At 54.2% G+C, this 24,758-nt stretch overlaps 1 protein-coding gene across 13 annotated transcripts in view; it reads right to left on the bottom strand.

Annotated features, from left to right (window-relative positions):
• The window catches only part of EVL (Enah/Vasp-like), a 160,325-nt gene that overhangs the window by 10,614 nt on the left and 124,953 nt on the right, over positions 1-24,758 (bottom strand). For all 13 annotated transcript variants that reach the window (XM_023628388.2, XM_070249265.1, XM_070249262.1 and 10 more), the window contains 5 exons: positions 11,007-11,070; positions 7,649-7,710; positions 5,713-5,942; positions 4,799-4,920; positions 1,219-1,279 (listed from right to left, as the gene is read on the bottom strand). In XM_023628388.2, the coding sequence (XP_023484156.1) occupies positions 1,219-1,279; positions 4,799-4,920; positions 5,713-5,942; positions 7,649-7,710; positions 11,007-11,070 (539 nt within the window). The remainder of the gene's footprint in view (positions 1-1,218; positions 1,280-4,798; positions 4,921-5,712; positions 5,943-7,648; positions 7,711-11,006; positions 11,071-24,758) is intronic.

Raw genomic sequence — 24,758 nt, 5'->3', positions numbered from 1 at the left:
AGTGGGGAGACTGGGTGTGTGGGGACCGTGGCTGGGAAGCACCACAGTGGCCTGAGAAGCGCTGGAGCTCTAAGGCCACTGGCCGAGACAAGGCCACAGCCTTCAGCCTTCTGATACCTGGGATCATCCTGTGGCTCACGGCCAGACAGGCCTCTGCACTTTTAGAAACTCATGGTGAGTTAGTTGGATGAACTCCAGACTCGGTGCAAGGCACAGGGACAGTGGAATCCTCAGGCCTGGCCCTCACAAGGCTTAGGATCCGGCAGGGATGAGCGAGTCTGAACAAGAAAAATGCATGTGCTAAGGGCCCGAGGAGAAGAACGGGGTGGGGGCTAGGGATCAAGCAGCGGGGAGCTTTACCTAGCCTGGGGATCTGAGAGGCTATTTCTCAGGGAGTAATGTTTACGCCAAGAAGTGGAGGCTGAGGAGGAGTTAGCCAGTGGGGCCAAGCAGACCGCATGTGTCCAGGTGTGGGGATCAGAGGAAGGGAAAACAGGCCGGCAGGGCTGGAGCCCAGGGTCACCCCAGGTTAGCCTCACCCTGCTGGTGGGGGAGATAAGTCAGCAAGTATGCACTGGTGCCTGGTGTTTGTATTTCTGTCTCCTTCTGCCACTGAGATGTAACCTGTCTGCCATTTGTAGTTAAGGTCTAAACTTAGCAGTTTCAATAGGAGTCTATTTTTATAGGGAAAGCTTAACACAGAGGAAAAGAGAATTAGCCACCCTAAGTGGAAGCAGATGCTTGGAGCTAAGTGTGGCCAGACTAGGCTCCAGGATGCCCACTAAGGACAAAAGCCAGAGTCCAGGTTCCTCCACCTAGCTCACTTGCAGCTCCTGCTGGAATTGATGGACTCAGGTGGAGTCATTAAGGACAGAAATAATTTGAAAATAAAAACTGCCCTGGTCTGCCAGCAGACATTCCCCACTGCAAGTGCACTCTCTGTGGCGAGGCTGCGAGCTCCAGAGCAGACCAGTGTCTGCTAGATGCTCGGTGAGTGCAGGCGTGCCAACTGAGGGCTCCTCAGGCCCTCCTGTCCTGCTGCCCCCTACCTCCCCACCTGGCATGTCCCCTGCTCTCCTACAAATCACCTGGTGAAGTATCTATCATGTGTTTGTCCACATCACGTGCACCTCGGTGCCCAAAGGCCTGGCTTGAGGCCGGAGAACCTTCCTGGTCTACTCACACTGCAGGGGTGGGTGATGGGTGGGCATCCCTTACCGTTTGGCTTTCATCTTCCTTTTTATCAGCTGGCTTGTCTGTTTGGGAGGCTGCTTTTCTCCTAATGCAAGGAGGAAGAAGACAGACATCAGCTCCTGAAGGTTTTCACACTGATGTCTCCTCTGTGCTGGAGACAGCATGGTCCTCAGACGGCCCAGTGGTAGGGTCTGCCCCTTGCTTTGTGTGAAGGAAGCACTTGTCCAAGCCCCCATGTGGTCCATGGCAATGCGCAGGGGAGTGTCCAGGCCTTCTGTGCTTGTCCCATGGCCCTGGACACAGAAGTGGCCTGGGCAGAGAGGATGGAGTCTGGGGGACACTGCCATCTCTGTTTACAGCAGCTGAAGGCTGGAGGAAGTTGGTTTGTGCCCTCTCTAGGCTTCCGGGAGGGCCTGGGCTTGGCTGGGTGGCAGCTATTCTTCCAGGACACTCAAGGCCTGGCCACATGGGACAGGGAGAGGTGCCCCTCTGGGCCGCAGGCTGTCAGAGGTCAGGGCTGCGGGAATGTTCTGTCTGCAGGCTGCCTGGATTGAGTAAGCGGACCCCACCACCTTGTGAGAGGGAAGAAGAACCCTTTTTCTCTTACCCTAAAGCTCCTATCTTTTTTTCTTTTTGGTGAGGAAGATTTGCCCTGAGCTAACATCTGTTGCCAATCTTCCTTTTTGCTTGAGGAAGACTGGCCGTGAGCTAACATCTGTGCCCATCTTCCTCTATTTTGCATGTGGGACGCCATCCTAGCACGGCTTGATGAGCAGTGTGCAGGTCTGTGCCCAGGATCCAAGCTCATGAACTCTGGGCCACTGAAGTGGAACTCATGAACTTAACTACTATGCTACCAGGCCGGCCCCAAAGCTCCTCCTATCTTGGAGCTCAGTTACCCAGCCACACTCTTCCCAATCTGGAACGCCACCAATAACCTGGACATGCTCAGAAAGGAAAGACTGAATAAGCGCAAATTGACGCCTGTAGTCAATTCACACCTTTCCCCTACAGGCAAGAAGTCTCTTTCCATGTACTCTAAAAACTCACTCACACTTTTTGGCCCCAGAGGTCACCCATACCTTGCTAACTCTCAGGTCTACACAGGCAGACCCTTAATATTCCCCAAAGACATGCCTTTGGGGATCTTCAACTCTGTGAAGCTGCCAGAGCATATGACTCTCAGAACTCAGGAGGTGAGCTGCCCATCGAGAGGGAGGGTGGCCTGATGAGTGGTGAGGGCTGCCGGCTGGCCGTCAGCAGTCGAGTGACGGGCCCCCCCATAGCTCCCTCAGCCCCACAGGGGCCTCCTTCTTCAGTCTTCTCATCTCAGGAAGCACAGATCTACCCACCAACGCTCCTCCCACAAACCTGGGATCATCCTCAACACCAGCTTCTTCCTCACCACAGGAAAGCGCAGCCAATTCCACCTGCATTCGACTTCAAGTCTGTCTTTTCCCATCTTCACTTCCAACACCGAGTGCAGGCCACCGTCATCTCTTCTGGTCTGCAGCAGTCTCCTCACCACTGCCCACTGCTACTGCGCCCCGTGATGTTCTGTTCCTACCCAGAGCCAGCATTTAATCTTTTAAGAATACAAAGCAGACCAGGCCGTTCCAGTCCTGGGAAGGTTCAACGAGCTAAACGTCCATGAAAGCGCTCAGCACAGAGCTGCTCTCAGCAATACTGATTTTCCCTCTCGTGCTCCACTGCCGGGACAAAGACTCAACTGCAGCCCTCGGGGAGGAGCAGAACATCCCAAGAACCTTCCTTAAAGAGTCTGCAAGGGCATTCTCAGGGTCAGCTCCGCCCAGCAGCCATCACAAGGGGGTTTCAAAGAGCGGCTTCATTGATCCTTGCTGGGCAGTGCAAAGTGTGTTTGTTCTCAGTAGGGGCTTGACTCTCTACCAGCATCTGGCCGTCTCCCTGGCTCCTGGCAACACTGGCCTTTTCCTGTTCTCAGGAACTTCCTCTCCCTAGGTCTCAACCACCTAGGCCAAGCTGTTATTGTTAATGGGTTGGTTCTGGACTTGGGGAAAGCGTTAACATTTTCTTTTTGAGAAAACACCTATGATGAGGCCCCATTCACCTCTCTGAGATGGCATCTCCTGTGCTTGCACAACGAGGCTCCCTATTCCAGCCTGATGTCTGGTCAATCTCCTCTGTGACCCCTGCTCTAGGCACAGTGGACACCTCAGCCTCCCCAGGTACATTAACACTGCCCACTGCACCTCTGCTCTTCTTTCTGCATGAATGTGCTCCTCTCCCACCTCAGCTTGGAGAATCGGTCTCGACCTTCAAGGCTGAGCACATGGGGAACCTCCTCTGTGAAGCCCTCCTAGCTCTCTCCACCAGGGAGCTGTTCCCACCACTGTGCAGCCACAGTCACCCTGCACATGTCCAGTCATTGCTGTATGACAAGTGCTCAGAAGTTTGTCCCCTGCCTTGGTTACCTACATATGCTCACGCCCAGCTGGAGGCTCAGGAAAGGCCTGTGCTGTGGATCAACCTCACTGCTCCTTCTGCCGCTTGTGGTAGGCTCTCCTCTGTGCCGTCCCTTGCTGTGTGCACAGAAGCCCTGGGCAAGAAAAGTGGCTCTGGTCCTGCCATGAAGCGCCAGACCAGCCACCTGCACTTTGTGGGCTTCTGTGTCCCCCTTCCTCCTCGCAGAGCTGTGTGGATTTAATGAGGTGAAAACCCCAGCCCACAGCGAGTTCACACTCAAGGGTTAGTGACTGGGAGGGCAGCGGGAAGAGCCTGAGAGTGAGAGAAGGCCGGAGGGTCACTGCTGGAGCAAGGCCCCTGCCACGGCTTTTCTTGGACAAGAAGGAGCGTTCTGACAGGTGAGGCTGGCTCCTGGGCCCTGTGGTGCCCAGGTGAGCTATGGCACTGGTAGCCTATGTCAGCACATTCCTGCTACCAGGCCACATTTACAAGTGAAATCCCAGCTTTGCAACTCTTCTGAGAAGGAGCTGTCTGATTTCTCCACTTGCTCAGGTTTCAGTTGGGAAACAACCAAGAGCCATAGTGAGAGGCTAATGGCTTTGGGCCAGCTAGAGCCACACCTGCTAGTGTGGATGGATAAGTGGATGACGAGGCACCCAGAGCCCAACCATGACGTGGATGGAACTGTTCTTCCATCTCTCAGGGGTCATGACCCCTGGGCTCCTGCCCCTTCCTAATTCCTTCTTCTGTGTCCTCCCTATCGGCCCTGTAGGACTGGCCCCTCGCCTGCATTCACCACGCTGTGCTCGAGCAGCTCAAGCACTGGGGCCACACCTTGTTTACGGTGCGATTTTAAGTTCAGGGAATACTCCTCTTTTCCCTCTGAATTTATCTCTGACATTATCTCCAAATTTCTCTCTGCTCAGGACAGGGCCAGCACGTGGAAGATGCTTCAATAACCACTTGTCATACAGAAATGAAGGAGGGTTTAGAGTAGAGACTCCTTTTGCCCTGATGCCTCAGAGTGACCCCTTAAGAAGGGAGAAGTTGATCTGCAGTTCCCCTGCTTGGCTAGCCCAGGTGACAATGGCTTTGCTGGACGATGCTAAGGCACAGGTGTTCCGGACAAGAGCTGAGTTTGGGGAAGACTAACACCTACCTCTTGGCCAGCAGTTTGTTCATTTCTTCCATGAGGCCTCCTCCTCCACCCCCACTGCTTGCCCGGTTGGCATCAGACTTGGAGGTCCCGCTGGGACTGGAGCCTCCAGATGCATCTTCTGGCTAAGGGGAAAGGGTGCAGCGTTTATGTCTGCTCTCTGTGGCAGGACATTACTGGAGAGGGTGAAGGGCATGTGTGTGAATGTGGATGTGTGTTCTCATCCTGGCAGCGCTGGAAGAGGCCTGAGGGAGAAGTCATCTCGTCCAATCTCCCCCAACCCCACAGGCAACAAAACCAGAGTCCAGAGCGAGACCAGGACTGGCCGGTCACACATGGGCAGACACTCCCCAGGTCTACTGGCTCATAGTCAGTGTCCATGCCAAGACGGTGTGATATGAGGGGGGAGGAGAGGCAATTCTGTGGAAGAGGTATTCTTAGAACCACAGCCACACGTAGTGTATGCCAGAAGTTCCACCTTCCAGGACATCTGTGGAAGGGCTGGGGAAGAGAAGCTGAGTCTGATGGAATTGATTTCCATGACAGAACCTGGTACAGTGGAAAGAGAGATGGACTTAAGTTTGTGACCCAGGGCCTGAGTCCAAACTCTGCAACTGATAAACTGCGTGACTTGAACAAGTTGTTTAAACATCTGTGCCTCAGTTTCCTGATCTATAAAGAGGGAAATATTTCTTGCCCTACTCAAGAAGGGCAATTTATATAACTGAAAGCACCTTATGGTCTACACAGCGCTGTCTTGTGTTTTCTCATCTAACAACAACCAGCAGAGGTGTTGTCTAGGTTGGGGGAGGGCGGTGCTTTGCTCTGTCTCTCGCAGGTGACATGGGAAGGCTCTGTCCATTTGGCAGTTAGAAACTGGTCCCCCAACCCATCCACATGCGCCTGGGGATGCTTACCCGCTGGACTCTTCTCAGTTTGGCCCCAGCCAGGGCAGCGGCCAGTCCTGACACGGAGCTCTCGTCGTGGCTGGCACCCTGGGCTCCTCCAGCTGGCAGTGGGGGTGGTGGAGGGGGGGTAGCCCCTGTGGGTGGAGGTGGGACAGGGGGTGGGGGAGGGGGTGGAGGCCCGCTACACGAGAGGGGGGCGCTGGCTGCAGATGAGGGGTGCCCTGGTGGAAGGATGGGTCCTGAAACACAACAGTGGGGCTCAGTCAGTCCCTAGCCCCTAGCTGGTGCTGTCCTGGGAGGAGGGACAGAGGGCAGCCTGCTCCTCCAAGGGATGAGGAATAGCTCAAGGTTGCCTCTTCCAGGAAGCCCCTGTGGGATGTGCTGGGCACTGTTCCAGTCATTCCCTATGCTGGTCTCCCCAGAATTCTGGGGCCAGGCTTGACCCACAATGTTACACACTTGGTTAACATGCCTTGAGCTCAGCTAATTTTCCTTTGCTCCAATCATGGTCTTCCAGTGGGAGGGGAAGCTCTTTGGTGGCACAAAGTGTACCTTTTTTTCCTTCTCTGTTCCTTCTCAGTACCTAGCACCATCCTAGGCACTGGGAGATGTTGGTTCCTGAGATGCGGCTGTGACCGACCCTTGGCCTTTAGGGGCTGTGGCAGGTAACTGCGGGTCACAGGGCTGACTGTGGCATATATGTTAGGGAGCAATGGTGAGTGCTGGGCTGTCCCCTGCCCCCTGTCCATCCCTCCAACCAGCCCTCCCTCCCACGATGTCTGAGCCTCTACTGTGTGCCCAGCACTGTGCCAGGTGCAGGGAAAAATGGCCACAGGCTCTCTGTTCACGGTGCTTGTGGCCTGGTGGGGAAGCAATCGAGCATTCCCAGATGAACGCACAATCGTTACTGGGGCAGGCTGACAAGTGCCACCAAGAGCAGGCACACAATGCCATCTTGGCATACAAAGCAGGGCTCCAACCTGGCCAGAAGTTCGTGGAAGCCCTCCTTGGGGAAGTACTGACTGCACCGGGACGCGAGGAAGAGCAGGAGTTCAGTGGTGAAGGGGGAGTGAGTGCAAGGAAGGAGGAAGAGGACGAGAGGAGGCTCACAGGCACTGGAGGCACCGAAAGCAGATACCAGGAGGGGAGAGCTGGGCAGGAGGTGTGCAGGAACCAGGCCTGTGCCCCTGCAGGCTGTGCCAAGGAGGTCGGGCTGTTCAGGAGTGACTGGGAAGGGGTGACAGGGTCAAACCCACATTAGAAATGCAGAGGGTAGACCAGCGCTGGAGCAGGAGGCCGAGAGGGGGTGGTATCAGCCAGCATTCTCATAAGCAGGGGTGCCTGCAACCAGCGAGGGCTCAGTTTTCCCATCAGTAAAACAGGATAATATTCACCTGTTTACTTCCCAGGGCATTTGAGAGAATTAAGTAAGACAGGATATGAAAGCACTTTGTAAGTTATAAAGTGCTGTACTTACTAACCAACATTGCAATTTTCCAGACAACCCTTCTGCTTTACTGTGCTGAGCCCTGGCCAATGTTCAGGACTGACCCCAGGCTGATTGGGCCCTTCTCTGTGTAGCTCTGAGCCTCACTTGGTCAGCTCGTGTGCTCAGTGATGATCCAGGGTCTCCTTGGCTGAAGAGTGGGCTCCCCAGGGCAGGGGCTGTACCTGCCTCGTCCATCGCTGTGTCCCCACACTTAGCATGGTGCCCGAGACACAGCAGGTACTCGGGGAATGTGTGGTGGGCAGGGCCAGACCAAGCTGAGCTCACCCTCCACCTTCTCCTCTGTCCTCTTCTTCCCCTCCTTTCATCGGACGTGACTGCCACATTTTGAGACCTTTGCAACCAACAGCTCTTCACAGAGGGCCCAACGTGCCCCTGGCACCATCCAAGTGAAGGGGCTGCCAACCGGGCACAGGTACAGGAAGGAGGGGCTCTCACCTGTGGCTGAGGTTCTTCTCTCTAGAGATTCCTGACGCTGCTGCTGCTGCTCCATCACTTGTCTGAAAAGCAACAATATCAGAGCTGGTCTGACTTCTCAGAGCCGAGAACAACGCGGCTGTGTCCACAGAGCTCTGGCTTTAGAGTCAGGTTTTGCCAGCACTTCCTGAGCCCCCTGCACACCCTGGGCTGGGCACTCGGCAGTGAGCTCCTCTCATCCCGCCCCTGGCTCCAACTGCTGAGCTTGCTGCACTCACTTAATAGAGGCGGGGCACGTGACTGGCTCAAGGTCCCCAAACAGGTGAGTGGGGCAGCCCTCTGAGTCTCAGGCACTCGTGAACAGGAAGCCCCTCACCACGACTTGGGTGACTGTCTGGCTGAGTGACCAAGCTTTTCCCTAGGCTGGATGGGCTCAGCTGGCTTTTGGGGCCAATGGCCTCAGCAGATCCGACCCCAGGATCACCCATTCCTACTGCACCTGGCTAAGCTCCCTGGAACAACTGTCAGGCATTGTTAGTTGTCAGAAGTGGACATACGGCTGCATGTCCTCGTTCTCTTTACCACAGATCTAGGCGCAGGCCTGGCCTCTATTTAGAGGGCCATTTGGCACGCTGCACTGCAATGCTCTGAGCACCCCAGTGGGAACTAACATCCTAGTTCCTTATGGCAGAGTGGCCTCAGGGTGCTAGTAAAGGCTGGTCGAGTGAAGACACCGACCCATAAACACATCCACAGAACCAGGGACTGAGTTGCCAGAGCAGGGGGGGTCACAGCAAGGCCTCAACTGGTGTGGAGCCAACTCTAAGTGCCTGCTAATGGTGCACGAGGCCGAGGGGTGTCTGAGGTCCTGGAGGCCAGCAGTGGTCTCTGCCACGGCAGGGAGGGCGGGAAGGACGTGAGGCTGCAGGCCATGTGTCTGCACCCTTGGCCTGCAATGAGCTAGGGTTTCTCTGGTGCTGGCACTGTGTCTGGCACACAGCAGCTGCTAAGTGCTTTGTGAAGGAATAAATACATGAATCTTGTCCAGCTGCTTTCATCTTAGAGGAAGGTCAAATGGGACCCCAAGTTGACTGCAAAGACCATTTAGAGGTACAGAGCTGTCTGGTTCCCGTTCTGGGATTCACGGCTTTGTGATCACAGGCAAGTCATTTCCCTTTCCTGGGCCTCAGATTCTTCTCTGTAAAATAAGCATAGAACACCTGTTTCATGGGTTCTTGTAAGGATTACTCCTGATATCGAAAACAATTGGCAAAGACCCCTTTGGCATTAAAGGTATTTGAAAACCTCCCAGCAGCATCTGCAGTAGCTTCTCCGTCTAACTGCCAAAACATCACCCAAACTCAAACCTCCCCAGCAGGAGCCACATGCTTAGAAACCCTTGCCAAATGAGGACTTCTGGAAATATTTAAAAATCAGGTGCGAACTTATGATACTGTTTTTGTAAAAACAGGAAGGTTCCTGTGCGGCCCAGCACCAACTGTCTCTCTCCTGGGGCTCCCCCTGTGTTACCCGCAGGGACCAGGGTTTGTGGTTTGCGTCCTTGTTCCGTGGTTTGACTCCTGCAGTTCACACACTGACACCCAGGGGGCGTTCTGGCCTGTGACAGTGGACTGCAGGCAACACTGAACCGCCCTCTGCAGCCAGCAGCCTTGGGCATCCTGGACTTGGATGGGGTTAAGATAATGCAGCGCTGTGTTTAACCAATGCTGAGAGAGCAACTGAAGGATCTGTTTGGGACCTGTGTGCCCCCGTACATTCATTCCTTGAGTCTGGTGGGGTTCATGCATGCCCTTTTCTGGGTGGAGGAGCCCTGGGACCCGGCAGAGGGCTGAGCTGGGGCCAGAGCAGGCTTCCAGTTCTGGTTCTGCCTCTAACTCCTGGCTACTTTGGGCAAGTCCTTTCCATTCTCTGAGCCTCAGCTGGCTCACGTGAGAAGCAGTACCAGTAACAGCAACCCCTGAGGGTTAGTGTGAGGATTAAAAGGAGACAAAGCGTATAAAAGCCCTTTGAAAAACTGCAGTGTCCTGTATTCCTGAGAAGCTACAAGACAGGCCAGACCCACTGGATCAGTAAACACGTGGGAATTAATAAAAAGGACTCTCTAGGAGGCATATTCACACGTGTACCTCCTGTGCTTGAGATAAGCAGAGCAAGGATTCACATCGTTATCTTCAAACAGGGAAAGTGAGGCCTAGAGCAGTAACTTGCCCAAGGTCACGAAGACATCAGAGCCAGAAGGCGCCCCAGAGAGCACTCACCCTTGGCTTTCATTCCGCAAAGTGGGGTGGGAGTAGAGAAAAGAACGTCCTGAGAGGGCCTCTTAGCTAGGTGAGGGGTGGGAACAAGTGCCTCCCCAGCCACAGCCTGGGCTCTACTTGATCTAGCCACAGGCCCCTGGAATCACTCCCTCTTCAGGAACCCTGGGTGAGGATGGCTTTGACCAGGCGTCACTCCTCAGCGCAGCTCCCACAGAGCTGGGCTTCAAAGCCTCTCGGAGAGTCAGAGCCCCTGCCGGGCGATGGCGGACGGGGTTCAAGCCCTGGCCCTGCCACTCCTGGTAATGTGACCAGGGGAGGCTGCTCCCTCCTTGGCCACCATGCCCTTTTCTGTAACTTCAGGACACAACAGCACTGGCCTTACCCCCTGGTTCTAACCCTGCAGAAGCTCCTCGGAAGGGGTGGGTGTCATCCCATGGCCCATATCCCTGGGGAGCTGCCTCCTGCACAGGCAGGCCCAACGACGACATCAACACGGCCCTGGCCGAGCCATCGAAGTGCAGCTCAGCTCACAGAGTGCTCTCACGGTCTCTGCCCGCTTGGACCTCACTGGGAGGTTAGCAGGCAGTGGGTGGAGGCCCTAGAGAGGCCATGGGATCTGCCCAAGGCTTCCAGCGAGAGAGCGGCAGCACCAGAGCTCACAAGACCTTCGGACAGAATGTGAGGAGAGCAGCATGGACGGGGTGAAGGCCAAGGCCTCAGCCAGACAGACCCGGGTGGGTCGTGTCTACCCATCTCCAGCAGGACGGCCTTCGCCTCGTTAGTGAACCCTCCAGTTCTGACAGCTACCTCCTGATACACTCGGGAGGGCTGACTTAAGTAAGAACGGACAGCTCTCAGGATACTACCTGGCTTATCACGAGGGCTGCCTGGCTCGAAGTCAGCGGTGCTCTATCTCTGTGAACCACACACACCATCACTGCTCTAGCAAAGCAGCAGTGAACTTGCTTCCTCCTCCTCCTGGTCAGGCCTGCTCCCCCTGCCCGTGTCTTGGGAGGCCTGGCTCTAGCCACAGGTGTGTCCTCTGCTCACTGAAGGGCACCTCGGGCCCCGAGGCCGGCCCTCGCCGGGTGGGGGGTTACCTTCTCTGGACGTCCATCTCCTCAGGAGAGGGGCCATTCTGCACCTGCCGCTGGGTGGAGGGGCCTGCGGGCAGAGAAGCACAGCAGCATGGTGGTTAGCGGAGAGGACAGGCCCCGGCACACTCCTGGGGCGCCACCCGTCTCTGCCCCTCCTGCTCCCACAAGACGGGCCCTGACTTTTCTAGCTTAGCTCTCTGTCCCGTGTGACCCCTGTCCCCATCTTGTCCACTCAGTCATCCCTCTCTCTCTCTTATCTCATGGCTCTTCTCTCGGAGCCAATAAATGGGATTACATTTTTGACATGGTTCAAAAACATCCCTTTCAGCTATCGACCCCTCTCTCCTTCCCTCTCAAAGTGCACTTGCTGTTTCTACTTCCTCACCTGCCACTGTCGCCTCAACCCTCTAACATCTGGCCCTGGCCTCTCCTCGTCTCATGAAGCTGTTCTAACTAAAATCACCTGTGGACTTCGCATTACCAAACCCAGTAGATCCATTTTATTCCACTTTTGAGCAAAGGAGTGACCCTTAGAGCAGGTAAGTCCCAGAGCCAGGGTTTAGCACCGGGCTGTCTGAGCCCCAGCCCATGTTCCTCCTTGCCATGTGATGCCCTCCTCCCGCCTCTAGGGGCCTGCAGCTGTGGGGTGGGAAGGAGCAGGCAGAAGCAGAGGTGGCAGAGGCTGTCACTGACAGCGCACCCATGGAGATTCCAGGCCACACCCTCACCCTGGACCCTGAAGGGTGGGCCCCAGAGCAGGTGAACCCCGTGTTCAGACGGGGGCTGGTGCTGTGCCACATTTACAAGAAAATCCAGGCTTTTGCCCCAACCTGAGAAAGAGCCGACTGTTCCTTTTTGCCAGCTCAGGTGTCACTGAGGAACTGCACAGAGTCGCAGTGACAGGGGAGGGACTCTGGGCAGGCTGCTCACGCCTTGCTGACTCGATGGGGAAGGGGCTTTGTCTCCTCTCTGGAATGAGCTGACAGGAACACTCAGCCTACACACAATCCAGGATGTGCAGAAGGCCTCTCCCGCAGGTGCTTTGAGCAGCTGTGGGATTAGCAGGTTGTCCCCAGATCAGGGGCACGGTGGGATAGAGAGTAACAGAGTCTCAAAGCTGAAACAGATCATCTGACTCTAGAGCAACCTCCTGCCCAGCACCGGGACCCTCTGTGCCTTCCAGGCAGGCCCTCTGAGCATAATCTCAGCAACGGAAGCTGTGACCTCCAGGTGACCAAGCTCTTTCTGAAACTGAGGTCCCAAATCTACCCACCCATTGAAGGTCCTGTTTCCACATCAAGTGTGACACAACCTGGGTGGAACCCTTTTCTGTGCTTGAGTGCCCTTCTCATGCCCAAAGCTGGCTTCCATAGTGGGCGCTTTCAGGACACGCTGTCCTGGGCCCCAGTATCTGCTTCAGCCAAGTTTCCAGTGAGCTATGCTTTGCTGCCCTCCTGGCCCCAATGTGGATGTTTCAGGTGGGAAAAGGGGAGGCTCCAGATGGTGGGCAGTGGGCCTGCTGCTTGGTGGGGGGAGAAGTAGGCCTCCCAGCACTTGAGGAGGAAGTCCTCCCCGGGGTGGACCTGCCTGACCCTGTCCTTGCTCAGCACCCCTTGTGCTCTCAGAGGACGGGCAGGAGAGATGTCTGGGCACTTCATACACAGATGACTTATGTCAGTATCTGGCGTGGTGGCCTGGCATGCGGGAGGCATGAAATAAAGATTAGTTTTCTTTCCCTATCTCTAAACACATTCTTTTTGCTTTATTTATTTAACATATAATAATTTTGCTCTTTTTAAAAAATTGGTTTTTCTGACTATAAATAACATGTAATATATTTTCAGTATAGACATTAGAAAGTGTAAAAGTTTAATAAAGAAAATAAAGATTCCCAATTAAAAAAAAAATCCCCAACAGGGGATCTCTCTCCTGTTTCACAAGGCCCCAGTGTGAGGGCTCCTTCTCTCCTCGTTCCAGGAAACCAGAGCAAGAATACGAGAACGCTACTTTACAGTGGTGCCAGGGCACTTTTCTTAATTTAACTTAAATTTATTTAAATTCTCAAACCCTATAAGACAGCTCCCACAGGACTTGTAACATGTAAGGAAATGGCCCAGAAAGGGTAAGTGACCTGCCAAGGGCCTCACAGACAGCACGTGGCAGAGCCAGACTCAAACTACCTACAAAATGCCACTTTCTCCCTTAAATTCAATCACACTGGTGTTCGACTGAGACTGGCTTGAAGAATGAAGACTGAGGGGGAGGCTGGCATGCTGCCAGAGGAGCCATGGGCACAAGGGGCTGCAGCCCTCGGTGGTGCTCTCAGGCCCTGCCTGGTGTGCACACAGTGGTTACGTGTCCCCCAAAGGCTGTGTGCTGTGCCCACGCATCCTGGCTGAGGCAGGAGGGATTCAAGACGTCTCAGCCCAGCGTTCTGGGGCTCAGGCCCGAGTTGCTCTGCCCCTCGCCGGGCCCCAGCCTTGGGCTCGGCCTGGGCCTTGGGCTCCAGGTCAGACAACTGGAATTATGTTTTGTTTTAAGACCTGGCCCACTCCTGAATTGGGATTCTGTCCTTCTTGCAGGGGCTGAGCCCTATTCTGCAGACCTTGTCTAGCACCTGGTCTGAGAACGAGAGCCCACACGTCCCCTGGCCAGGACCGAGGTCTTGCAATGCTAGGGCAGCAGAGGTCTCTCTGCACCTGCCGGCCTGGCCCGGGCTCGTTTCCCATCTGTGTGTCAGGACTCCAGATGGCTGCCAGCTACCTCCATGGTGGTCTGCTGCGGCCCTGCACTTGGGGTCCTCATTCTGCTGGGCTGGACTTCCTCCCCACCCCCTCAGCCAGACTGTTCCTCCAGAGGGTGGGCGAAGTCTGACAGAAGCCCTCGCTGCTCCCAGGGGGCTCTGGCCCCTGCACTTGAGACATATTTCAAAACCAGAGAGCTGGACTGTTAGATTCTACAGAGCAGAAAGAGACAACACTTGTTGCATGAAGCCTTTCATTCTTCTTAAACTAAGAAAACGTTAGTCTGCTTTGAGCTATGAGGGTCCTAAACATTAGGAAGCAAAGTCCCTTTGTTTTAGAGGTGGGAGCTAAGGCTTGGGGAAGGGGTCTGTCCAGCGTCACGCAGGGTATCTGCAGCAGGTGTGAGATTCCCACTGTCTCCAAACTCCTGGCCTAGTCCACTCACTGGCCACAGCTGCACCAATGGCAAAGACAGGGAGGAGGGTCTTTCCTTCAGAACTGTCTAGGATCCCTGGGGAATACCAGGCAGCGGCCCATTTAGGCGCCTCTTCAGCGTTGAAATATCAGGGTGGGAGCATGTGGGTGGCTGGTCATCACTCTCATTTGTTCCAGTGTCCAGTTAGTCCCAATGATTCATTGCATGGTGCAATCAGAAGCAAAGATGGAGTCACACCTCAGGCCAGCCATACTCCTGCCTTCAGGATCCAGCTGAGGGAGTAGGTGGGAACCCCAGCTCCCCCTTCTCCACCTCCCATGTCTCGTTAGCCACTGAGTCTTATGGCTGCTGTGTCTGAGATCCCTACAGAATTCATTCGTCTCTCCTACGTGGCTGCCTGAGCATCTCTCTCCTGGACGGATGCCTCAGTCTACCAACGGGACCTTCTGCTTCCATTGTCTCCCCTTCCCCCCGTCCGTCTTCCACACTGACATCGCAGCCTCCGTAACCTCTGGAAAACACAGGCCTGACCCCTGTGAGGTTAGGTCCAAGCTCCACCGAGTAAGATTCCAGCCCACCCTGCAGCCGCTCCTCCCGGACCCTCCTGCACGTGGACCCTCTGCATCTGCTCCCTAAGCCTGGTGACAGGCAGGGCTTCCCACCTCTCTGTCTCTGTGTGGGCTATCAACCCACCCGGGACGCCTTCTTCACCTGCCAGGCCTTCAAGGCCCAACTCCACAGTTGCCTCTTCTAGGAAGTCTTCCCCTGTCTTCATGCTCCTCCTGCCTAATACCCAAGGGCCTCTCTCATAACGCAACTTTCTAACTAATATTACGGGGATTTGAGGGTATGTCTTCTCTTCCCTACGAGATCTTGAGCCTCTTGAGGGCAGAGACCACATTTCTTACTCCTCCCTCCAGGCTCAAGGCCTGGCTCACATCAGATCCTTGGTATATTTTATCGCACAGAGTTGGGAAGGGTATAGGGAACCTGCAATCACCAAGAATGGGGAAAGCACAGGTGAAGGAATGGGGCCGAACCGGCTCATATGAGAATAAAACCAGAGGTGAGCCACAGAAACCCAGGGACCCCCCAATTCACGCTTGTTGGAGAGGAGGCTCACCAAGGGACACTTCCCGGCTAACTTCACTGCCAGCACCAGGAACCCACTGCCGACCAGAGGCCTTGGGGCAGACCCAAGAGATGGGGCTGCTGAGCCAGCCTGTGTGGCAGGGCACTCTGCTTCAGACGTGCTCGCTGGCAGAGGACAACCCTCGGTTCTGCCTGCAGCTGCGTGCTGACTCTGCAGTCCCCTTCTGCAGTCATGCAGTGCCCCTCTTTGTAAAGCAAACGTATGGAGACACTCGTTTGAAGATCACATTTAACTGCCTTGTCCCCACAAGGTACGACAATCCTGAACAGGCAGCGGGAGTGAGGACGAAGACTGGCCTGAGCTCTGCCCACGCCTGTTAGCTGTGCCGCCTGTGTAAATCCACCTGTTTCCTCATCTATAAAATAGAAATACGAAATTAATACTAATACTAATAGTGGCAGCTCACAAAGCTGCGGTGAGGAATAAGCGAGCTGCGTGAGAAAAAGCACTTGGTAACCCATAAAGCCCTGAACAGTGTTAGCTCTTAGTACTATGTAGAACAAATTCTTGGTGGACCTCTCCACTGAGTCAAATCTCTCTCGCTAATCATTAACCCACGTGTGGACTTGCACACGGGAATGGCCCTTCGCCCCCAGCCAGGTCTGCTGGTGCTGCTGGAGAGGCCCCTCAGCCTGTTCCCAGGGCGCTTTCATCTCTGCCGACCCCCTGCTGTCTGCCCTCACTGCCCGGCAGGTCCCACCCTGGCCCCAGGAGGTACACAGAATGAGTGGTGGTGACTCCAAGAGGCAAAGGGACTTGCCTAAGGCCATGAGGCTCATGATCCTGGCCTTAGTGTCACAAGCTTGTCATTCTGGCAGCTGACCTTGCAAGAGGTAGAGGTCTGGCCCACCCACTGGGGAGCCTCCAACTAAGACAACTCTTATCCTTTTCTCACCCACTTCAAGTAGGTTTCGCCAGAGTCAAAATCAAGAGCCTATTCACATTACAGACACACGGAAAGAGGAAAGGAAAATTAAGGTGGAACATCAAACAAATGTCAGGAGAAGCAGGGTGCCTGTGAATTACTGTTGTTTGGTGGGTCTGGCCCATGGCATCAGAGCTCACACCCTGGTGGCAGACCAGGGCAGAGAGTGACACATACCCTGACGGACTTCCTGTCCGAACACAGAGAGGAGCAAGGAACAGGGGGCAAGACCCCAAATGACACTTGCATCCAGGCTCATCTGCTCTAAGTCCCACTGGACCATGATGCTTCTTGGGGAAGGAACTGACTTCTCACTGTCTCTGAGGCCCACTTTCCAGCTTCAGGTCTAAGTCCTATCAAACATCTACTCTTACAAAACACGGTGGTGACTCGGAGGAGGTCTTTTATCCTTGGGAGACATGAGGTAGGGAACACAGAGAAGGAAATCAGACTCAAAGACGGGCTGAGGCTGGCCACATTCCAGTCATGAGCATACCTGGGAGGGGGCAATGGAGGTGACGCCAGCCACAGGAGATGGGAGCTGGCCCTGCACCGCAGATGCTGAAGGACCTAAGGGGAGAGTATGATTGACTTGAGGCACTGCTGTTGGCCAGCCTGAGGGAGAAAGTGGGGCCAGGAGGTCTGAAGTCACCTCTGAGTGGTGGCACATGCAGGTGAGATGGCTGACGGTACCTGTACCTGGGACTCCGAGGACTCGGGGCAGGCCACTTCCCCTCAGTTCCTCACCTGTGAGCGGGTGTTAATGGTCACCACATCCTTCACAGGTGGGCTGTTCCCAGGTGGGATGAGAGCATATTCAGTACCGGTACTGCACCCTTTCTAAAGGCCTTTACAGCCTCTGTCTTGGACAAAGGATTCCAACACAAGGCACGACCATCTTTGCGAAAGCTGACCTTGTTTAACAGGAAGGGGCAGGGGAGGGCAGATGGGAGTGAAAACTTGGTTGCACATGATTAGGCTTCCAGGAGAATGCACCAGATGTGGCTGACGCCCCCTCCCCCTAGACCTGCTGCGGGGCTGAGAGGTGGGCAGGGACAGGCAGGGCCTAAGTCAGGTTTGGCTGTGCAGGGGGCACCTCCTCATGGGGACTCCGCTGGTGCCGAGCCCCTCGCCCACTAGGACACATTAGGTACACCCGTACACACCAGGAAAGACAGTGAAAAGAGCCCAGGCAAACAGGGCGGCTGGACTTGTCATCTCTGGGGACACGACTGTTGAGTTCTCCTCCGTATTCCCAGCACTTAATGTAGTTCTCGGCATATGGTCAATAATTAATATTTATTGAGTAAATGAATGATAGGGCCCCAGGCAAACTGTCTGAAGGTCTCCAGCCAGGTGCTGAGACTGGGACAGGTGACATATTCTTGAAGCTCTCACCTCACAGCTCGCAACAGTCAGTGGCTTTGCTGAGGACTGTGCCTCATAAGCCTTGAGACATTAGAGCAGGTGAGACACTGCAGGTCCCCAACAGGGGTGGTACTTGGAAAATACAATGGGAGGCGATAAGAGGAGTGAGAACTCATGGTCACTGAGTAGTCACTGTGCTATGTGCTAGGTCCTGTGCCAAAGACTTCACAAATGATACTTAATCCTCACACTCGTCCTGGAAGCCTTGGTATGATCTGTATTTTATCCATAAGAAAGCTGGAAAGTTGGAGAACTTAAGTGACATCTTCTTGGCCACTCAGCAGGTAAACAGTAAGACCACGTTTGAACCCAGGAACAGAGGACTCTAAAGCGAACGCCCCTCGCTGGCTCACCGTGACTTCAGCACATGTTAGACACGGGCTGTTGAACTTCTCCACCTCCAGAGGAAGGAAGGGTGGGGAAGAGGAGCTGGCAGGAGAGGGGTGGAGGGTCCTCAAGAGGAGCAAGCAGAGCTGAGCAAAAGAAAGCGCCGGGTGCGGGGAGAGGCTGCCTTGGCGAGGAGGCAGAGGACTGCCGTTCAAAGCGTCCTGGCGCACTCCTTTCTCGGCAGGAGCCCCGCCCACACGGCTGCCTCTCAGCACCCAATGGCCCCTGGAAAGTGAGACAGTGGGTCTGCCTGCCAGCTGCCATCCTGCCTGTCCTGGCCTCGGTGCCCCGTCCACGCAGTACTTGGATCAAGTGTGCAAACAGATGTTCCTGTCCCTGGAGAAAGATCCAGATCCCAGGCTCACAAAGCTATACGGAACCTGAAGGGCCCAGCCTCGCAGTGATGGGCTGATACGTGTGAAGGGGCTTAATCGCCCCAGTGAGGAGAAACCCTGGAGGCAGTCCCAGTGTAGGGGCAGATCTCCTGCCACAAAATCTTCCTCCTCATGGGCTGAAATCCATCTTGCTAGCACTGTTCCCAATGGTCCCTATCAGGACCAGATAGGCGGCCTTTCAGGTGATGGCCTGCTGGGTCTTGGGACAGTGGAGAACAGTGCTCACGCTCCCCATCCAGTTCTCACGGAGGAAACAGCCCCAGTCCTCCCACTGCGCCTCACTCCTGTTTTGCAGTCCCTCCTCTTTCCTGGCTGGCCTCTTTTGGACTGTTCCAGTTATACAAATCCCCTTCAGAGCGAACTTGGAACCAGGAGACCCAAGTTCTTGTTGGAGTTCTGCTGCTAAGTAGTTAAGACCCTGTCCTCTCTGGGCTTCAGTTTCCTATAAAGTTAGAAGGATGGAACCAAGGATCATCTAGTTCTAAATCTCTGCAAAGGAGGAAATACACCAAAATGTAAACAGTAGCTCTCTCTGGATTGTGGGATTATTTTCCTCTTTTTGAACTTCCAAATTACGCACAAGTAGGATGCATTACCATATAACACACAGATAAATGGCTGAGAGTCCCCACAGAGGGGACAAGCACTCCTCTGTAACTTCATCCCCGCGAGTGTGGCAAGTGCAGGGCAGGCAGAGGCTGTTACAGCTCCTGTCCCAGGCACTGCACTTGAAGTTTTACAGCCTCAGGTTGGCAGAGGAGGCGAGGCCTTGCTGACACCTCCTCCTGAGAAAGGCCGTCTTCCTGCCTACTCATTAACATTTATGAGGCTCTGGGACACCAGCCCCCAGCTCCTCTGGGACAGAGGGACAGACTAAGTTTCCAGTTAGTCTTTATAGGAAAGGCATCCCCTGGGCCTCCTGAAAAGATGGAACCTGAGATCCCAGGAGTGCCACAGACAAAGGATCCAGCACCTGCTCAGTGATGCTTGATGGAATTTATGGCCAACAAGCGACAGCCACCTGGTCTGGGCTGGGCACTGTCCCAAGCCCTCCTGAGTCCCCCTCTCCCCTCCACCATCTCTCTGGTCAGCTCCTTCTTTCTCCAGAGGGTCCCTCCATTTTGGATTGACTTAGAGTGACACTTTGAGATGGGGTGCAGCTGTCCCTGGACCAAGTCCCCAGCACGCCTTTCCTTGTTTCAAGGTTCCTACTGCCCAGCAAGCAAGTGTCCAGGTGGGAACGGAGTCTGTGACCTGGGCCTAAGACCTGGCCTGGTCGTGGTCTCAGAGTCACCTTGCCAAGGTCACAGAGGAATTGGTGGCAGAGCTGGGACCAGTGCCCAGGACAAACGTCTCCCAGCCCAGAGCTCTGTCTACCCCAGCACACTGCCGCTCAGCTCTGTTTAGACAGGCAGCTGCCTCCCAACCTCCGCACTGAGGAAGCCAAGGCAGTGGTACTTAACCCGCCTCCTGCACTCAGCTCAGCAGCAGACAAGTCCTGACTGCCACCTCCCTGCTCTCATGCCAGCTTAGTTGCTTGCTTAATGTTACCCTGGGTGAATTTTCTAGTGCCTTTTCTGCTCTGTTCTTGCTAATGACTTTAGGCTCACAGCGGGCCGATATGTGAAGCAGTTTGTTTTACTCAGATCACCAGAGCCAGCTGACTTATCCCCACTACAACCCTGTAATACACCCCCATCTGTGGGTTCAACCCCATGGTGACAAAGAGTTAAAGCTGTGTCTAAGAGGCCAGTGTCTAAATGACCTGTAGACCTGGAAGGTCAGCATGTGCAGACATGGAGAGTGCAAGTCAGAGGGGCTAACTGCCCAAGGCACACGGTCGGAAGCACCTACCATCTCTAGCAATTAAGCACCAACGTGGTAGGGTGGAGAGGAACGGCCTTTTCACTCTGACACTGAGAGCAGTGGGCCCGCCGGGCCGTCCTGGGTGCTAGTGAGCAGCACCACCTCCCTGTCCCTCTCCTTGCATAGGGCAGTCCTGAGGCCTGGGGAAAGGGAGGGACATCTCCTAAACCGGGGTCAGCAGGGCTAGAACCTAGGTTTCCCGGCTTCTAGGCCAGGACACTGCCAACCAGCCTGCTTGGTCCTACTCAGACTGTGGTCCTCGGGCCACTTACTTTCCTAGTAAAACACTTGTTCTGTTTTTCTAATAAGCTCATTTTGGGACGCATAACACATTTGAAAAGAATCTCAAACAGAATAAAGAACAATAAAAATTAGTCACGCCTTTATAGCATGTGAGACAAAGTACCTTTGCATCATTTTTGTGATTAATCTGCTCAACCATCCAGGGTGAGGCCTATCAGACCTATTTTACAGATGGGGAAACTGAGGCTCAGAAAGCGTGAGTGACTCGTCCAAGGCTACACGTCCTCAAGTGAAGGGTGCTGCTGGGACAGGAACCCATACCTCCCGATGCCCAGTCCGCATGCTGCTGCTTCTGCCCACCACTTCTGCAAGGCCTCAGTGCCAAACAGCATCTTAACCTTCTCACTGCTCAAGGACAGGGACTTCATCCCAGGATCCAGAGCTCATGCCTCCCCGCCCCCACCCCAGAGCAGCTGGGAGCAAAAGGAGAGGCCCGTGAGGAGCAGGAAGGAGAGGGAGGAGCTCCCGTCACCTACAGTTCACTCTGCAAACCATGGTGCAGTCGCAGTGGCAGAAGCAGAAGCAGTGGCAGGTCCACTCCCTGCTGACCATTACGGGCTGGCCCCTGGTGCAGTCTGGGAGCTGCGCTTCTCGCATCCTGGCGACTTACCTCTCCTTCCTCAGCTGCCTGGCTTACACAGTGGGAAACCGATATGCCAGCCAGCCGTCAAATGGACTTCACCGCTTCAATCTTTAATGAGGCTTCCCAGCTAACCTATCAGAACCCTCCTGTCTACCTGATTCCAACAAGCTCTGGGGCCCTGGAGGAGGGTCCAGACCCCTCGTGGGGCCAGCTCATGGACCTTGATGACACCAGGTGTCTGCCAGAAGAAATCTCCTGTCGTGGCTCTCCTCTTGTCCCCTGTGGGTGATGGGATAGGACAGGGTGGGTACAGAGCCAGAAGGGAAGAGGTGACCAGACAAAGGAAGAGTCCCCAGTCACTGTTCAACTCAGCCACCCATTCTTCCAGGCTCTCTCCAGGTGGTCCTGCTTGGCTGTCCTTGGCCTTCTTGTCCACGCTATCACATCTGCTTACTCTCTTATCCAATCTCTGCCACTCCTGTTTTCTGTCTCAGCCCAGTTAGCTCCAAGGCCTGCAGGAAATCAGTCCTTCAACCTGCTAGCAAGCATGCCTCTCTTCCAACCCCCTGGGACCCTTACTGCCATCACGCGTGTAGGCACAGAGGCTGGGAAGGCTTGTCTGCACTTCCCTAACTGGCAACCCCCCAGGACCCATAAAGCCATAAAGCCCAGCTTAAGTGGGTCTCTGTCCCTGTGGAGCCCTCCCTGGCTCCTCAGGTGGCAGTGTGGGCAGCTTCCTCTTCTTCTCCCCAGCTGCTCCGCTGTAGTATCCTGTACCTCAGTGTCCTGAGGAATGTGCTCACTGCCAATTTTTGAGTTTCTGTTTAGTCCACTGAACTGTGAGCTCCTTGAGAGTGAATGCCACGTCTCGCCCCACACAGAGCCTGGCATAAAGTGTGCAGAGAACATCTGTGGGACGTGCCCAAATTCGGCATCACCTCCAACCCTGTGTTGGAAACCCAAGTTAGCATCTTCTCACAAAAGCAACGCCCATTTCCCCAGTCTGACTTTGGTTTCTCTCGCTCTCTGCCCTCTACTGGACAGGAAATGCTGTCTCCCGCAAACTGTCTCTCAGGTCCACCTTCTCTGGCCTGTCTAGATCCTAGCCTCATGCTCCCTCACTTGGGGGTCTTTCCAGCAGCCCCTAACTAGTCTGTCTGCCTCGGCCTGGCCCCTTAAGCTCAGGTTTTCACATGAAACATCACAAGCATAGCTCTTCCTGTTGTTCCCCAGTCAGGAACATATTGGTTCCTATGGGAAATCCTTACTTTGGGACCTGAGGCCTCCTACACTCTGACTTGCTGGCCCAGCCCCCAGCCCCTCCTCCAGTCCCCTTTTTCCCTAGGAGTGACCTACTTGGGTCAGGCACCGTCTCCCTTGGAGTCTTTCCTCATGGGTACTGACTGTTCCCTCTTTACTTCCTCAGACTAAAATGCAAATATGTAAAATATGCAAAGGTATTTGTAAGGTACAACACTGGCCTTCAAAGGAATCTGAGATCCCCCCAGGCCTGCTGCCTAGGAGGGGCACCTGAAGGTTGGCATCTCAACTCCCCCTCTATTTCCTCCCTGACACAGGGCTCACACGGCCCTGCCTGTCCAAATCCTTCACTGGATGATTAGCACATGGATCCTAGCGGGCTTTGGACCCTTGGGCCGGTAGTCACGTTCCCTCTTTGGGACTGAATTTTCCCACCTTTGGGCTGAACTAGAGAGGAAGCACCATGATGGTGACAGCAGCACCCACTACTTATGGAGTGCTCACTGCATGCCAGGCCCTGCTCTGAGCAAGTGGACTTGAAGCCACTTAGAGCTAAATTTGAGTACTGGCTCTGTCTCATTGATCTTGGGCAGGTTGCTGAATCTCTTTAACTCTGCTTTCTTGTTCGAAACATAACAAGAACATGGTTTGTCTTGGGGGTGGATCAATGACATGTTAGTGTCAGCCTAGAGTCTGATATACTACAACTCCACACTGCCGTTTTCTCTCCTACTTAGGCAATTCTGAGCGATTAACATTTTGTATTTGTTTCTACTAAATTTTCATAACACACCCCATGAAGGGGTCACAAGTGCTATTATCATTATCTGATCAGGCCAGGGATGCCCAGAGATTAAAAACTTGCCTAAGTCAAATTAGTGAGTGAGAGTCAGAACCAGAAGCAGGTCCTGCAGCTTCCAATCGCGTGCCCTGTCACAACTAGCTTCCTCTGTCTCTTCAGAGGTCACCTCCACAACAAGTTATGTGTGAAAGCTGCCCAAAGGAGAGACCTTCAGGAGCAGTCTATCTCCTTGGTATCCATTGGTCAGAAACCCAACTCAAGGCCTGCCCACCAGCAGTGGACCACTTCTGCTTAAAAGAGTGGTAAGTGTCGGGAAAAAGCCTCTGGAGAAACTGAAGGTGAAGTAGGAACCAAACCTTCAGTCTCTCCGTCACTTCCAACTGAAGAAAATGTGTCGGATGGGATCCGTGGAATTTCACATCCTCCCAGGTGGGCAGGGCCCACATCCCCTAGCACGGCTCAGATCCTGACCGGGCTGCCAGCTCTATTTCTAGGTGCTTGGTGCCCCAGGAGGCGAGCAGTGAAATTTCAATATCAGGGTTTGCATAAGGGAATCAGGAAGGATGTGCACTACCAAAACACAACTGAGCAAACAGCTGGATTTGAGCCCTGATTCTGCCAGTGTTGACTTTATGAGCTAGTCTCTCCATCAATAAAACTAGACTCTTGGCTGATATGGCCCATTCTGACACTATGAGCCTAAGAACTAGGTAATTAAATGCATTTGTTTCTTTAACCAGTATTTATTCTTAAGTTTTTACTTCAACGGAGGAAGGCAGTGGAGGGAAGTTATTTCCAGACCAGATCACGTAAAGACACTCTGCTCATTATGCTTGGCTTGGCTGATCTCTGCTGTGCCGGCTTCCTGAGGTCAAACCTGGCAGCTGGCAGTCTCTCTAAGCTGGCCCCTCCTGCATTCTGCTACTGAGGCCCAAAATAGGCCCCTCTGCCTCGAGCAGATCCTTCCAACTTGGGAGTGGGAACCCCAACAGCTTGGTGTGCTCTAGGGGTGTGTGGAGAAACAGGGAGAACACTGACTACCCTTCCGGGGCATCGGTTTTACTGAATGGGAAATAATTCAAAATAGGGAAATAAGTACAGATCTATCATGGAGTAGAATGTAACATCTGTGCGAGCTTTTTTTTTTTTTTAAGATTTTATTTTTTCCTTTTTCTCCCCAAAGTCCCCCAGTACATAGTCATATATTCTTCGTTGTGGGTCCTTCTAGTTGTGGCATATGGGACGCTGCCTCAGCGTGGTTTGATGAGCAGTGCCATGTCCGTGCCCAGGATTCGAATCAACGAAACACTGGGCCACCTGCAGCGGAGCGCACGAACTTAACCACTCAGCCACGGGGCCAGCCCCTGTGTAAGTTTTTACAATACAGCACAAGACTTCCAAGGACTTTGGAGACTGGGGGGTCTCTTTGGGTTACACCACACACTAGCCCCAGGAAAGCAGGCTCTGGCTGGC

Source organism: Equus caballus, chromosome 24 (genome assembly GCF_041296265.1).
Source record: "Equus caballus isolate H_3958 breed thoroughbred chromosome 24, TB-T2T, whole genome shotgun sequence".
In the NCBI taxonomy this organism is placed as follows: domain Eukaryota; kingdom Metazoa; phylum Chordata; class Mammalia; order Perissodactyla; family Equidae; genus Equus; species Equus caballus.
The sequence above is the reverse complement of the archived record's forward strand: the minus strand, read 5'-3'. Positions and strand labels throughout refer to the sequence as shown.